A 17217-nucleotide genomic window follows, 5' to 3' on the forward strand; every position below is an offset into this window, starting at 1 on the left:
TAAGAGTACAAGAATATATGGGAAGTCACCACTACATCTTAGTATTTTTGGAAAGAAGTCAAGTCAGTGTGACTGCTCAGTACGATCCCTCAGTGGAAGTGCTATTTCTTTTGTGTAAGAATTGAGTATGTTGTGGAGACGCTTGACAGATCTGACCCAATAAATTGTTTAAAACAAAGAAGAGATCTCTCTGCTTTAAGATTTGTCAATAAGCTTCTTGCTTGAAAGACCGACTCTTCAACTCACAAAAAGTGTAGTAAATTGTGGCAATACAGTAACTGTTGGAAGGCAAGTAGAGTTAAAGATTTTATTCAGTTAAAAAGCACGAGAATAATGGAAACATTATTTACAGGAGCACATGGTGCTGACAAAGAATCTCTAAAAGTTGGTCAAGACAAGCATCTTATTTCTGGGGAAGCAGAGATTTTGACAGGTTAAGTATCACATCGGATCTCAGCTGTGAAATTGTACTGATCTTCATTTGCTTGCTGCTGGTATATTTGTTCTTAACCGTCTGAAAGGAAAGAGCAAAATCTTGAAGTTAGTATTGATATCAAAGAATTCTGACAAACGCCAATAGTGGTTTAACAAGAGCCTCAAAATCAGTCATATGGATCACATCCTTCAAGTTTTGTATTGAGGTAGAAACAATATTTGTCCAATGAGTGATGACAGCAGATGTACATTTTAGTCAATTCCTCTAGACAGGGTTAGGGTGAAGCTTTGCTTTCACCATCACAGGTCAGTTATCACACCTCCCCCCCACCCATGGGGTCTATTGTAGACAACAGCATAAGAGTATTTGGTTAGACTGTCAATGTTTTGAGATAACTCTGGGGCAAATTCTTGAGACAAGTAAACAGAGCTGCAGGTAGGGCTCAAAAAAAAAAGGAATGGAGAAAAAGGGCAGCCCCTCAACCTAAGAGATCCATACAAGGGCAATGAAACATTGCAAAATACAGATGGGAAGTCATTTGATGATTGGTTGAACCTCAAGCATTGGCATGATGAATTACGTCTTCAGTGCCAGAATCTGTACTTTATTGGAAAAGTGAATATTATACAGATTATAATTTGCAGAACAGGTTCTGACCACATAAGTACAAGTATCCCACCAAGCTACTCAAATTTGTAAAAATGCAACATTTCAGATTTCTAGTATAGGATAGTGCCCTAACCTGGTTAGAAAACCATTTACTTAAGATACTTTGCCAGTCAACCTACTAACTTGTGTATTAACTTACCACATGCTTAGTGAGCCCCTGGTTGACCTTCACAATATTCTTGGCCATATGCTGCATCACTGAAACCAGTTCATCCTCTTTATATGCCATGTAATGCTGCAGCACATCATTCTGAAAGAAATCAAACTGGTCAGTGCACAACCCAGAATTTCCTACGAAATAATTTCCAGAGAACCACAGCTCAAGTTTGGCATAAACATTCTCATACTTACCCAGTCGCCACTGTTTAACACTTTCTGAGCAAGGCAGAACGCAGCAGCAGCAATCTTGGATGGAGGATAATGCACCATCTCATAGTCCACTATGGTCAGCTCCATCAGGTATTTGGCAAGGGTGTGTTGTTCAGAGCTTACCTAGGGCAAGAGGCAATATTCAGTCAGCTAATTGATTAACATTACAATATACCTCCCTTTCCACTTGGAAGGAAATGTGTCATGTTCTCCCTGGAACAGCTCCTTGAAGACTCATTTGCACAACATGGGCATGAAGTAGTTTTGCAATCAACTGATATTTTAGAATTAATACAACTTCCACATGTCAGTCCTGTAGATAAGTCTATTGCTGCCTAAAAGTTGTGGTATTTATTTGAATCCAAGGCATAGGTGCTTAAAAAAATCTCTGGTGCAACTTAGAATTGATGGTGCCTTAGGATTTAAGACAATACAATCCTTTCCCCAACTGCACACAAGGTGGGGGCACCTTAAGATAACTATGCTACCCCCTGCCTCTGCAAGCTCTTTCACTCTGAGCCAACTACTCACTCACTTTGTTCAACAAGTACTGCTCTGCTTCATCCCCCTCTGGAATTTCATCCTCAATTCTCTCCACTCTTTCAAGACAGTCTTAGAGGTATATTTTTTGGCCAAACTGTTATCTATCCCCTCCTCATAGGTGCCTGTCCACCACTGAACGGCTTAAGTCCTTCCAACATGAAGGGTGCTATGCAAATTGTAATGTACGTCAAACATCATTTCAGTGAAGCTAATTTATAGTTGAAAGAAGAAAAATACTTCAGCTATCTTTGAAGATCTTCTCAGAAAGTGCAGAGGGAGGGGCCGACCAAGAGAAAAATCAAGCTCCCGCAGAATCCTCCTCTCCATCTCGCGAATCTGAGTACTGGTGTAGGTGCTGTCAGTGACAAAGGCAAAGTCCTCAATTTCTGGCGGATACATCTCCTCATATTTGGAAGCCACCAGCATTGCAGTAACACCAACAAGTTGTAGAATCTTCTTTGTTACTACATTATCCTGCAAAAGACAGAAGCTCATTACCGGTGAATCTTTTGCTTTGGGAGCCAGTGGGTACAATTCCAAATCATACCCCGTCTGCTGTCTACATGCAGCCAAGAGATAATGTAAATTAAGATGCAATGTAAGGTTTCGACAGGCTAGACAAGGAAAAGCTGTTTCCGCTGGTAGGTGTGTCTGTGACCCGTGGTCACAGCCTTAAGATATCTACTAAAAGAAGCAGAGGGGAGGTTAGAAGAAATTTTTTCACTCAGCGAGTTGTTCAAATTTGGAATGATCTGCCTGAAAGGGTAGTGAAGTCCGATTCGATAACAGCTTTTAAGAGAGAACTGGATAGGTATCTGGGGAAGACGGGTTTGCAGGGTTATGGGGAGAAAGCTGGTGATTGGGGTTAGTGAAAGTGACTTGCTCTGTCAAAGAGCCGGCACAGACTCGATGCGCCGAATGGCCTCCTTCTGTGCCGTAACATTCTATGAATAAGACCGCAACAGCAACTTGAGCTGGAGCGCTGTACTTTACTTGGGCCTTAATTAGGGCAACCATTAAGATCAAAATGTTTGCATTTGACTGAATACTGGGGAACAACCCCATTACAACTCAATTGTGGATGAAGTTTCAGGAATCATAAATAGGCATGAGTGGTGGTTAACAGGTTACTACAGGGCTAATACACATGGCACGCAGAAGTGATGCTAATGCAACTTTATAAAGATTAGGTCAGTAGCTCTTCCCACATAGAACAATAGTAAACTGATGAACTGGAAGTCAGTCACGTTTCCATGATTGGATTTGTCAGAGCTCTCAACCAACATTTGTTCAGCAAGCCAAGCCTTTGAAAAAAGGCTTCCTTTAAATAACTATTAGGAAAATGTTCCATGAATTGATTCACAAGGTGTCTTAGACACACATCTAATTAACTGAAGCCGAAATACCTTGTTTAGAAGGGGATTTAAAGTGTGCCAACTTCTAGCTGGAATCTTAAGTCACAAGTAAGGGGTAATAGGCAGCAAGAAAACTTAATTCTTACCTACTTTCACAGGGTAATTCAGAAAGCATGGTGTAGTTCATTTCTGAAAGGAGTCTTAAGCTGGATCTCAAGTCCTTAAGCTGTCTGATTTCTGCAATATTAAATCCCACTAAACAAAACTTAACATTAATTATGGAACTACAGGAATTAGTTACGCAAACTACCCCAAATTCTTACCTGAAGGTATCGATCTATGATTGCCACAGTTAGGTACATGGTTTCCTGAAGCAGCCTGAATTTCATCTGAACCTGAACAAGCCAGTCAATTAGGATAGCTCGCATATTCCCAGTTATTTCCTTTCCCTCCAAGTACTTTGGTCTCACTGGCTGCTCTGCCTGCATTGAGAAAGTATAAAGCACAACAGGTTATTAATACTGCCAAAAAGGTGTTAAACTTCAATGCAGAAACAGCTTAGGTCAAATTGTCTTGCTTCAGAGAGTCGGGATTGTGGGTTCAAGACCACGACAAGATGCTGATCTCAGTCAAAGGCTGACACATCAGCCTGTCTGCCTATTACTAGTGAAGCACTGCATTGTTAGAGGGGCAGTCTTTCAGACAGACAACTGAGGCTCTTTCTGCTATTTCAAATGAATGTTAAATAATAAAGCTTGCATTTGATATAGCGCTTTTCACATCTTCAACATCTCAAAGCGCTTCACAGAATATACTGTAAAGTGAATTGACTACATTTGTGAGCGAAACCCAGCAGCCAATTGCACACAGCTAAAGATCCCATGACACTATTAAAAAAATGTTCCGCTGGTGTCCTGGCAAACAATCTCCCAGATAAGTGATCATTAACTTCAGATGCTTGGGGAACATTGATTGCCATGTTTGCCTTCAAAACGAAGTCACCACAATTCCCTGTAAAATGACACGCTTTTGGACATCATCTCAACAAGAAAGGTGCTGTATCAAATGCCTACCCAACTACCTAATCTCAGTCTAAATGGTACAAGTTAAGAGGGCAAAGTTTAGATTTAAGTTCACCACTGATGTTACTTCCTGCACATTGCATTCAAGAAATACGATCACCTATTATCTAACATCAAGCACCTCCTATACACGTCAGCAGAAACCCGACAACTCAAAGCTGACCATTGCCCCCCCCCAACAATAATAGGATTTGTTCGACGTCTGTTTTTCAGGTAAGGAAAATCAGCATCCATAACCTAGTTACAAGCAAACCCTTATGTGATTGCCCTCCAGCTTAAGACATTGAATAGATAGCCATCTGCTATCGTAGCTGGGCACAGAACTTAAGGGTAAATATAATCATTTTGATTCCATGTGGAAGTATTGTGTTATGGTCCTTTGACAGTATTCTGATCAAGGCAGTGCAACCTAGATGTCCAATTTGAGAAAAATGCATACAGGTGTATGAATTTGCCCACCGAGTCACCATCTGCCATAAAGTGCACTATACAAAGTGGCTCACTCATAGATTATGACTCTATACTCTACATGAACTAAACCAGATGACAATCACTTGGAGCCAATGTCCTACCCAGGAATTGGGGACAACCTTCAATGGATTGCAGATGCAGCATAGTAAACGTACCTCAAGTTGTCGCAAGTATTTGTAAATGTCTTTGACATATTCACTGCACAGCATAGGATTGTCACCATCATCTTCATCAACGTCTTTAACAGGCAGCAGCACCTCTGAGAAAGCCTGGCACAGATCATCAGGTATACATCCTGAGGTTTCCATCAGGGTTGGAGAAGCAGGAACTTGCAACTAAAAAGCAAAGTTTAGTATAAATGTAGGTGCACTTAAACCAATTCTAAAGTTACAAGAAAAGGTAAATTAGTTACCTAGTGATGCACATTGATCCAAAAGAGAATTTAGGAGGAACTACTTCATACAGATTGTGGAACTCGCTGACTGAAGCAATGGTTGAATCAGATAGTATAAAGGTATTTAAGAGGTAGCCAGACCCTCACACGAAAGGGAGGGAAATAGAAGGTTGTGTGGGGGAGGAAGTAAGGAAGGGTTGGAGACTCAAAGACTGGATGATCAAGTGGCCTGTCTCTGTACATCGTTTAAACCGAGTATCTTGCAAGAGGAGCACAAGCGGAGCATGCTTTGCACCAGAAGGATGGCAAAGCAGGCAAACTTATCAGTCAGCTGAATCCATTCAGTCAGGAACACAAGAGTCAACCTCTCATAAGGAAACCAACACTATTAGAAATGTGGCTGTACAGTGAGTATGTAGTTACTGTTCTTCATGGGTACACCCAAGGAGCAAGTATGCAACCTGAAACTGTAGAGATCTTCCAAGTTTAGACATTCACCTTGCTGTGTAAAAAGCTTACCGTTAACACATCTTCTGGTTGGACAACTGGTTTGCAAGGTTTCACTTGTTCCACCTTAGGAGCAGGCACATTTTTCTCCTATATTGTAGAAAAGTTTTCAAAGATTAACCAGCTGTACATAATCATGAAAAGAATTCTACTCATCTCAACCACCACCAGAACTCCACACAGAAGGAAACACTTGGGTACATATTGCTGCTAGTTGCTGAAACGCAAGCACACCAATTTGAAACCGTCAACCCAAAATGGACCCAATTTTAAAGTGAAATGCAGTGAGAAATAGTTGGACAAGGCTGTGAACAGCTTTTTTAAAAAAAAAGTGAATATAATGAGCATACACATCACTGCACATTGACAGGGAAACCTAAACCACATGATTTTCCAGGCACAGCCACCACTGCATAGGTGGAGAATTCAAATGTTTGAGACCATTGATAGCTAAATGGTTGCCCATTCACCAACCATTTTTCTCTCAAATCATAGAGTCACCTTCTTAACTACTATGCATGCTTAAAAAAAGTGTAGTAAAAATAAAACTAAATCTTAATAAAGCTGCAAATGACCCATTAATAATAATAAATAATAATCCTTGCATTTGATAGCACTTTTCACGTCTTCTAGATGTCCTAAAGCGCTTCACAGAATATACTGTAATGTGAATTAACTGTATATTTGTGGGCAAACGCGGCAGCCAATTGCGCACAGCAATGTCCCACAAATAGTCATAGATTGAAAATGACCAATTTATTATTGTTTTTGGTTTTAGAGGGATTATTATTAGGAGTGTGGAGTAAGGAAACTTGCCCAAGGTTTGGCCCTGCCTGGAATTGAACTCAGGTCTCTCACTTGCAAAGCGAGTGCTCTAACCACTGAGCTACAGGACTTCTACAATTATACCTTTTTCAAAGGTACCTTGGCTCCTACTACTTTCCCTCGTGCCTTGTTTCCGATGTCCCCCAAGGCAGGTCTTGGTCTTAGGCGAGGTTTTGTTCCAGCTTTAGCCGCTGGCAGGTGTGTCGGTTCAACATTGTTGACAGCAACTCGGGTAGTCTGCAAGACAAAGAACACAAGTTATTGTAGAGAAATGTGGTTAGTACATAGAGTGCTAGTTAATATTTACTGAATAAAAATCCACAATATACTTAACATTACACACGTTAGAAAATGTGACCAGGAGGCAGAATTTTGAAGGTGGGGTGGAGGAAAAAAAGGAAAGGACACTGAAAGTTGACAAGTTCTTTGAAGGCAGAGACTCTGGAGTAATATCTTTAATTTAACAAGTTAAAATAATTGGGTTGTAATTAACATTACTTTTATTTGTAGTATTCTTAACACAGCAAATAGCTATACAACCCTGATCTCGGAATGATGAAGAGAATCCCACATTAAAGGCATATTATTATGTCCACAAAACTTAAGTGAATTTAAATCTTACCTCAAAAGGACAGATCACACAAGCTGACTTGCATTACTCAACTGAATTAGTCTAAGCAAATTTGAAAATATACAAGCTTTAATTTTAATTCAACCTATATACAAATGCCATTGATCACTCTCTCCCCAACGTAGAGGGAAGGAGATGTACTTGGGATGAAAATGTTTAACTAATTGCAACATGGTGTGAATGAAATTGCACTGGGCTCAAAATGCACTGGGCAGAAAGTCAGCCTGAAATCCCAAGCAGTAATGACAAACCTTCACTTATAAGAATGTACTTATTCAACTGAAGCGTCTATACTATCTAGGGCAAGATTATACACAAGCACGCCTTGCCATCTCAGAATGTTAATTTAGTAAACGAGAACAAGACTCAAGTATCTGAGGCCAATTCATTTATTCTTGAATTTCAATTACTGAAGACATGGCCCCTTTTGAAGCACTGAGAACAAGAGACCATTGAAACAAAGGGTGAATAACCAAGTCCCATTCTATTTGCTGAGGCTGTTTAAAGTTTGCACTTTAAAGTCAATCCACACTTTCATAATGGAAAATTTAACATAGGAACCACCAACACTCACTAAAAATAGCTGGAATAAGGAGTTCATTCACATCAGGAATACCTTCAGTTTGGATAAATAGTTGATATCTTCTACAATGCTTCATTAATACGGCAAGTATCAAGTATTAATTAAGAGCCTGTTAACCCTGGGGTTGATAAAGCAACTTTTGACATAGACCTGACCATAAGGCTTCTCTTTTTTAAAAACATCTAAAGAGGGAGAAACTGATCATAATACAACAAGCCTTGCATATGATACAGCAACTTATGTCATTGAAAGATCTCAAAGCACTTCACATGACCCACTATAAAGTGGATTGACTATTTTGTTCCTTGGTAAAAGAGGGGCAATCGCTCATTACTCCTTAATCAAGATTCTCCATTCCCAAAGCACTCATTGCCGGGTTAGTTCAGAGGCACCTGCTCAGCCTTAACACTTAAGTTTGCATTCCTTGCTGCAGTACACTCCAACTGGTGTAGTAGCCTTCACCAAACTCCCAACATCTGCAAGGCAGCATTTCAGTTGTACCCAGATGACACGATTGCTACAGCTCCACAAGCGGGTCAAGTAACCCGCCAAACCAGTTAGCTTGTTTAAAGGAGTTGCTCAAATTAATCAATAATAAGCAACAGATGCATATAGCACCTTTCAGGTCAGAAGGAAGTCTCGAAGCACTTCACATAACTGACTGGGCACCCAAGTTCTTTTTGGGTGGCGGAAGAAGAGAAAAAGAGGTGAAATGAGTTAGATTAGTGGATGGGAGAAGAAAATGACCCAGTCACTGAAAAGATGAGTGTAAAGATGGAGGAGGGGTGAAGTGACGACAGTGGGGACTCCAGACAGAGCTCTAGTGAGTAGGAGACATAATGGCTGAAGCTCATCCACCAATGGTGAGGCAGATCAGGCACTGCTGACAGAGCAGACGGACTGCAGGAGATTAGGACCAACAGAGGGAGTTGAATTCAAGGATATGAATTTTCAGTTAAATCCACTGGGGGATGGGGGGCAGTGAAGCCAAAGCAAATTGGTAAGAAGCAGTGAAATGTTCACAGGGGCCACGACACCACATTTAGACCCACCCCGGATGAGTTAAGAGGAGAAGCGCTCTGCAACGCCGCCCCTGCCTTCGCCGCTTCCTCCCTTTCCTCCTTCAAGGCCGGTCTCAAAACCTTTCTCTTTGACCGTGCCTTCAGCTCCCCTCTCGACTCTCTACCCCCTCCTCACTCCCTCCCTTCCCTCCCCTCACCCTGACCATTTCCCCCCTCCTCGCTCCCTCCCTTCCCTCACCCTGACCATTTCCCCCCTCCTCGCTCCCTCCCTTCCCTCCCTCACCCTGACCATTTCCCCCCTCCTTGCTCCCTCCCTTCCCTCACCCTGACCATTTCCCCCTCCTTGCTCCCTCCCTTCCTCACCCTGACCATTTCCCCCCTCCTCGCTCCCTCCCTTCCCTCCCCTCACCCCGACCATTTCCCCCCTCCTCGCTCCCTCCCTTCCCTCCCCTCACCCTGACCATTTCCCCCCTGCTCGGGTCATGACCCAACTGTGCAGCGCCTTGGGACGTCCTCCCGACGTGAAAGGCGCTTTATAAATGGAATCTTGTTGTTGTTGCTGCAATGAAGGGCACTATACAAAAGCACATTTACTCGAGTAAATACTACCAATGTACGGTGGGGGGTGAGGGGAGAAGAGCCCGAATGTACCGGTCACCCACGAAAACTGGGCAAATCCTGCTCCAGTTTAACTCGGTCATGTGGATGGTGGACCTCGTTATTAACCAATAAAAGACCCAATTAAACCAATCGGATTAGTGCCACACGCTTATTAGTGCCTCACGCTTATTCAGCTTATTCAGCCAAAAGGTTTACCGTAAGCGCCTTTACTAAGATGGCGGACAGAGATGTGAAACCCCTTCTCTCGCTGGAGGTTTACACACACCGCTGGGATTTCGTTACCACGACGAGGGGGTGAAGGCACCGAGTGCAGCCCCGCATTTGGGTGAGGGCAGTGGAGAGGCGCAAATGCATTTGGAAAAGCGACACCAGTTCAAACCCCTTTGTGCATCCCAACAATAACAAAAGGGAGACTTTCGGTTCAAACCCGAGCCCCGCACCCCCCCCCCACCCACCCGCCCCCCACCCAACAACGCCCCCCAATTACTTTAGCCCTTTCCGGGAATGAAAGCCGGGCAGCTCCTGGGCCCAGGGAGCCGATCTCCCATTAAGTGGGAGAACCCCGGGGCTCGGAGCTCCGCGCCTGGACCGTTACCCGCTGAGAGCCCTTCGATAATTATTATCAAATGCTGCGATTTTTTTTTTTAGAAAAAAAACTTACTTTTCTCAAACGAAGAGCCATGACCGCGGCTGAGAGAGTATGATCTAAAATAACAGCTCAAAGTGTGTGTGTGTGTGTGTTTTTTTTTTCTCTCTTCTTCTGCCCCGGTCTCACTCCTCCTCTCTGTGCTGTGCCTCTCGGTCTGACCCTCACCGCAGCCGCACATTTAAATTCCCCGCCGGGCCGAGCTCATTCGCTGCCGTTCCACGTTCCGCCTCCTCTGATTGGCTCGGCCCCCGAGCCGCGAGAATGCGTTGGCATGGCGACGGCCCGCGCTGACGTCACCGCCGCGTCGCCTTCGTTGGAGGGGATGTGGCTGAGGCTGAGTTTGAATCTTGGCGGGGGGTGGGGAGTGGGCGGGGCCACCGCGGCTCCTCCCCCTCCTCAGGCAGGTTGTCAATCCTCCTGATTTTCAAACTGCTTTGGAGACAACCTCCCGACCCGGAGGGCGCCCACAAAACTACACAGTCACTCCGCTGAACGGTGATATGTCCTGTGAACTGTTTTGCTGAGGCGCTCTGTCAAACACACAAGCGTTCAATTCTCCTAAATTCACACTCTGGAATCCCGAAGCCTTGGCTCTTGCAGACTTGAACCTAATTGTCTCTGGAATTAAATAAGTCTTTTACATCAATGTGGATTAGGCAACTGCCCTCCAGCTGTTTAATTATATGTTAAAACCCAACTTTTGCAGCTCCCTCCCGCGCTCAGGCAGTCAGTTGTGTGAAATGCTATGAGAACATAAGAACATCAGAATTAGGAGCAGGAGTAGGCCATTCGGCCCCTCGTGCCTGCTCCGCCATTCGATAAGATCATGGCTGATCTTCTGACCTAACTCTAATTACCTGCCCTGTCCCCATATCCCCTAATCCCTCTGTTTTTTAAAAATCTATCAGTCTCAGCCTTGAAGATGTTCAAGGACTGAGCATCTACAGCCTTCTGGGGTAGTGAATTCCATAAATTCACTACCCTCTGAGTGAAGAAATGTTTCCTCAACTCTGTTCTAAAAGGCTGACCCTTAATTTTAAGACTGTGACCCCTGGTTATAGATTCTCCTACCAGGGGAAACAGACCCTCAGTGTCTACTTTATCAGCCCTTTAAGAACCTTATATGTTTCAATAAGATCTCCCCTAATTCTTCTGTACTCTAGAGAATACAGCCCTAGTTTATTCAGCCTATCCTCATAGGTCAGTCCCCTCATCCCAGGAACTAACCGAGTGAATCTACGCTGCACCCCCTCTAGGGCAAGTATGTCCTTTTTAAATAAGGAGACCAAAACTGCACACAATACTCTAGGTGCGGTCTCACCAAGGCCCTATACAGTTGCAGTAAGACTTCCCTACTCTTGTACTCTAAACATTTGCAATGAATGCTAACATGCCGTTCGCCTTCTTAGTTGCACCTGCAAACTAACTTTTTGAGACTGGTGTACAAGGACACCCAAATCCCTCTGAACACGAACACTGTCTAATCTCTCCCTCTAGAAAATAATTTGTTTTTCTATTTTTGCTACCTAGGTGAATAACTTCCCCACATTAAATTCCATCTGCCACCTACTCGCCCACTCCCCAGCCTATCTATAACCTGTTGCAATCTTTTTGCATCATCCTCAGAGCTTACTCCCTCACCTAGTTAGTGTCATCCGCGAATTTAGATACGTTACATTCAATGTCCTCGTCTCGATCATTGATGTAAATTGTAAATAGTTGAGGCCCAAGCACTGATCCTTGTGGCACTCCACTAGTCACATCCTGCCAATTCGAGAATGACCCTATTATCCCTACTCTCTGTTTTCTACCCGTTAGCCACTCTTCAATCCATGCTAATATGTTCCCATTAATCCTGTGGGCCTTAACTTTGTGCAATAACCTTTTGTGTGGCACTTTGTCAAATGCCTTCTTAAAATCTAAATATACATCTACTGGTTCCCCCCTATCTAACCTGCTAGATACATCTTCAAAAAACTCTAAAAGATTAGTTAAGCATGATTTCTCTTTTGTAAAGCCATGTTGACTCTGCCTAATCTTGTTATGGTCCTCCAGGAATCCCATAACGACATCCTTAATTAAGGACTCACGAATTTTCCCTACCACTGATGTCAGACTAACTGGTCTATAGTTCCCCATCTTTTCTCTCCCACCCTTCTTAACTAGTGGTGTTACGTTTGCAATCTTCCAATCAAGATTGGACATCTTCCCAATGTGAAAGGTATTTTTTTAAACATAGATTGTTGTTAATATGAATGTACTGTATAATGCATAAACTAATATTACTAACTCAACCCTAAGCAGCAATTTACTTGAGGGCCACCCCAGTAATCCTCCAACCTCCTGTTCTAGCATGATAATCCATGGTCACATTTGTGTTAGGAAACACATTTCCAGCATGGAACTGGGTTGAGGGTGAACAATCATCAGAAAAAATGAAGAGGCTAAAGTTGTGCATAGACTGAATGGACCCCTGCTTGGTTGTGAGCTGCTGGGTGGCCACAAAGAGAGGATGATAGGGATCGCAACCGACATCCCCACTCTCAATGGTCACAACCTTAGGAGTAGGATCTTCAGATCCTGAGTCTGAAGGCCATGATACAGATTCTCAATTGCTACCAAGTTAAGGTACTCCCAGACCTAGTTATTCCAGAAACCCTAACTAATTTACCCACAGATAAATATTGTTGATTTTCAGGCCCATTGGTTGATGGAAAATCCCTTGGTATTAATGTCCCAATGCTTGGTGCAGGTGAAGATGGACAAGAACAATTCTGCCTCTTGCTCGCTGATAAACACCATCATTGACACAAGTCAGAAAGCTTGTAACATACATCCAATTGAATCGAAGGGGATCAGAAAATGGTTCCACATCTGGATTGCTTCATAAAATCTACCAAATTGGTACCATAATGAATGGAAAGAAGAAATTGTTAAAATTATACATATTCTGCTGTCTGAAATCTATTGAACTACATTATAATCTTATTTTGTGCCATTCTGCATTGCTGCTGTACAACAGAATCCAGTACGTCTTCCACTTCTGCTTGTTAATTTGCAATTTGATTTTAAAAGATGAGCACTTCCAAAGTACAAATTTCAATGCTTTACTTAAATTGCAGATTTTTTCCAGAAAAAGATGGTACTATTTATTCTATTCAATCTTTATATCTTCTGTGCCCAACAGACAAAACCTAAACTATAATTTAATTATTCGGTGGACTGAATGAACAATCATAGGATCATGCTGAATGGAATATTTCAGAAATGAACACCAATTATTGTGGGAGCTAATGGAATCAGATTGCCATATGACCAGCTTGATAAATACTGTAATACTTTGTTTTTCTGGCATAATCTAGAATCTATGAAGACAAGAAAACATTATTAGGGCAAGATATCTTCAAGGCCAATTTTGTTTCAAATCAAGATGCTATCAATGTTATTGCAGTGATACGATTTTACTTTAGAGCTCCCATAAAATGATTCTGACACACCCGATGACTGTAGCATATTAATTTTATGTAACCGTCTTTCCTTATCTCAATCTATTCCAGCTACACATTTTACCTTTTTAATAAAGTTTATTGAACTCCATATATACTGATACTTAAAAGTATTTCAAAGTGCACAGTATTCGAAATAACATAGATTGGTCTCATTGTACTAACTTATTGTACGCAAGCACTTGAGGAAGCTACCCTGCATGAGGGGCGCTATATAAATGCAAATTGTTGCTGCTTATGCAACACAGTACATTAGCAAACAATTCAACAAATGCTTGACAAGAATGTCTGGTTATTATATGAAAGTGCATTTTCGAGACTTATTTTTAAAAGCTAGCTTAAGTGTTTAAGAGAAATAACTTGTGTTTTAAGAAGTGATGCACAGAACATATTAATAATTAAGACTATGAAACCCCTCATTACTACTGTTTTAACCACAGATAAACATTGTCATTTTCAGGCCTGTTGGTTGATGGAGGATGCCTTGGTATTAATGTCCCAATGTTTGGTGCAGGAGAAAAGGAGCAAAATGGACAAGAATTCCACCCTGAAAAACATGCCTTTTGCTGGCTGATAAAACACCACCATTGACAGAAGTCAGGAAATTAGTAGCATACATATGGTTGACTCGAACAGGATCAGAAAATGCTTCCACATCTGGATTAAGTTTCATCAAATCTACCAAAGTTCATCCCATAATGAATGGAAACAAGAAACACTGCTGTTAAAAGGTCCAAATCAATACTCCCACAGCTCTCCTTTACCTATAATGTTAGAACAGACTCAAATAGGAGCCCGGTGTGAAAATCAAATCAAACATAATAAAGCATTTCACAGGGTATAGTGCAAGTGGTGTAGTGACTGTGTTTTGTGAGCGAACACGGCAGCCAAATTGTGCACCACATTGTCCCACGAATAGCCATGAATTGAATGACCAATTTTATTTGGGTGATTGTTGGCAGGACACGGGGAGAAACTCCCTTCTCTTTTTGAGTACTGTAGTGTCGTAGGATCTCAAGCATCCACTTGCACAGGCACAGATGGGATCTGGATTTAACTCATCGGAAGGACGGTACCTTGACAACGCAGCACACCCTCCAAGATGCAATGGAGTGTCAATTTAGACTAGTCCCGATATAAGGCTTGAACCTACAATATTCTGACTCAAAGGCAACAGCGCTACCAACTCAACCAACTGGTCAATTGTATGTCATCTGGAGAAGAGCAAAGCGTTGGAAAACCACAGAGAGAAGCATCACTTCTACCAAGTGCATTTACTGAACTCTGTCAGGAGGTTTGCTGGTTGTTTGTTTCTGTAACTCCACTACATCTTATTAAAAATATGTGGGAAAATAGTACATTCAACATTTTCAACACACACTGGTCAGACAATTCACAAAACAAAAGCTTCACAGGTTTTGGACATTAAAAGAAATGCACAAAACAAACATGAAACTAACACCACCCATTAATGACTTGGCATGTCAATCATTAATAGGTCAATTTCACACAAGACGAAACCCGATTTAAAAACATTAAAATAAGCGCAGATCTCCTGTAAACCCTGGAGTTTCTACTGGATACTGCCTTTTATATATCTTCTATATTTCCAGCAGTTGATTTTGAAGAGACTTATAGCCACCCAATCTTTCCCGATGTACAATACTGTACATAGAGAAATTTACAAATCCATCCCTTAAAAGCTGAAATGTAAACACCAGGTTAACTTCCTGTAGATCCATATATTTAATATAATTGGCAATATAATACTTTATACACAATGTATCTAATGCTGACATTTGCCATTTCACTGTGGTTTCTTCAAATATCCAATTATCAATTTTCTAATAAACAAAATGATCTTTTCAAGAATGCTGGTCCTAATCCAATACATATATTACATGATGTATAAATCTTGCCAATCTGTTGATAAATACTATTAGACCCTGAAATATGCCAGTCGTTGAAGTTATCTTGGTTCCTTTTCACCAGCTTTCATTCACAAGAAAGTTTGCCTTTGTCTTTATTGGTCACATGATGTATGTACCATCTTTAACATATTTTACAGCTTCCATTTGCCGAGTCATAGCGAGAATATCATGGAAGCCGGCACTTAGACCAGACATGTGCTGGAAGAAGGCCTCCTTCTCCACTTGAACCGACAAGTTGTTCACTCCAGCATCTTTTAAAATGGCTGTCACCTGTGGAATGCAAATAAAAACATTAATGTTACATCCAACTGATTCTGTACATATGATGCGTCATTTCTAAGCAGAGCACAGTGTTGTATGTAAGATTTATTTACTTCAATTAAAAACAAAAATGATGCAAATGTCGCATTAAAATTTACATTTAACCACAACATTGGTTTAAGCAACAGTAAGATAATTTGGCTGATTTGTTAATAATAATCCTTGCATTTAATATATGTTGTTGAGATGTTCAAGTCACTGCACAGGATATACTGTAAAGTGGTGCAAAACTGTGTGTTTTGTAGGCAAACTTGACAGCCAATTTGAATACAGTTATGTCCCACAAACAGTCATGAATTGAATGACTAATTTTAGTGGGAGGATATTTTGGTCAGGACACCGGGAGAAACTTCCTTCTCTATTGTGCGATGGGATCTTTGACCTCCACCTGAACAGGCAGACCTTAGTTTATTGTCTCATCTGAAGGACGACACCTCTGACATTACTCTGTAGCAATGTACCCTACCACTTAGTCTAATACAATGTAGCATAAGTGAGGTATCGATTATGCCTAAGGCTGCAGACTTGCCTTCAGTGTTGGTGGAAGGGGAAAATAGACAAACAGCTCTAACATAAATGAGGCACTGTTGTTGCTTCTATTACCTCCTCCTGCAAAAACTTGTCAAACTATCAGTAGTTTGGTTTTGAGAATCTTAAGCATGGTGATGGGTTTCTGTACATGCCAGATACTTGGCTGACCAAAAAAATTACCCTGCAACAAGAAGCAACAGCAAAGTACATACAGCAGGCTGGTGCCCGAAAGTTTCTAACTAGACTGAGCTCTCAGCCTGAAAAAAATCAGAACTGACGAAAGGTCGTGGACCTGAAACACTGACTCACTTTCCTTTCTCCATAGATGCTGCCTGACCTGCTGAGTGTTCCCAGCGACTTCTGTTTTTCTTTTCATATTTCCAGCATCTGCAGTATTTTGTGTTTTGAGCTCTCAGCCTTCCTGACATGCCAGCAATAGAATTGTAATATTGATGATGATTGGGGCCAGAATGGGAGTTGTAACGTAGAAACAACGGTGCACATGCAATCTATTCTGTGCTCAGGCATGGTGCCTGGCATTCTAGCCCTCAAAATAAAGAAGGTGAATTCCATGCAATAGTATCTTCACAGCCATGAAGTGAATGACCCAATTTTATCTCTAGAAATTCCAACTGTTTCACTGCCACAGAACAGACGTTTTCTGCACAGAAGTGACCATTCAGCCCATGCCACTGCTGTTTTCTAAAACGTTCCCTTTTTTATTAAGCTATTTTCAAGCCCTTGTAGAAACCTAAAAACCTAAAACAAGTA

General features: G+C 41.7%; 2 protein-coding genes across 4 annotated transcripts in view; both read right to left on the reverse strand.

Moving 5' to 3' along the window:
• Positions 1 to 293: 293 nt before the first annotated feature.
• On the reverse strand, positions 294 to 10349 carry LOC103177779 (G2/mitotic-specific cyclin-B1-like). 3 transcript variants are annotated; one of them, XM_007892100.2, is made up of 9 exons: positions 10170 to 10349; positions 6751 to 6888; positions 5839 to 5916; positions 5081 to 5260; positions 3696 to 3854; positions 2255 to 2491; positions 1457 to 1597; positions 1245 to 1355; positions 294 to 514 (listed from the first exon to the last, which is right to left on the reverse strand). In XM_007892100.2, the coding sequence occupies exons 1-9, from the start codon at positions 10188 to 10190 to the stop codon at positions 404 to 406; spliced, it is 1176 nt and encodes a 391-aa protein (XP_007890291.1). In that variant the 5' UTR covers positions 10191 to 10349; the 3' UTR covers positions 294 to 403.
• A 2901-nt stretch (positions 10350 to 13250) lies between these two features.
• The window catches only part of slc30a5 (solute carrier family 30 member 5), a 33029-nt gene continuing 29062 nt past the window's right edge, over positions 13251 to 17217 (reverse strand). The window contains exon 16 of the mRNA XM_042334927.1: positions 13251 to 15864. Coding sequence (XP_042190861.1) covers positions 15694 to 15864 — 171 coding nt within the window. The 3' untranslated portion in view covers positions 13251 to 15693. The remainder of the gene's footprint in view (positions 15865 to 17217) is intronic.

Source organism: Callorhinchus milii, unplaced genomic scaffold (genome assembly GCF_018977255.1).
Source record: "Callorhinchus milii isolate IMCB2004 unplaced genomic scaffold, IMCB_Cmil_1.0 Scaffold1, whole genome shotgun sequence".
Classification (NCBI taxonomy): domain Eukaryota; kingdom Metazoa; phylum Chordata; class Chondrichthyes; order Chimaeriformes; family Callorhinchidae; genus Callorhinchus; species Callorhinchus milii.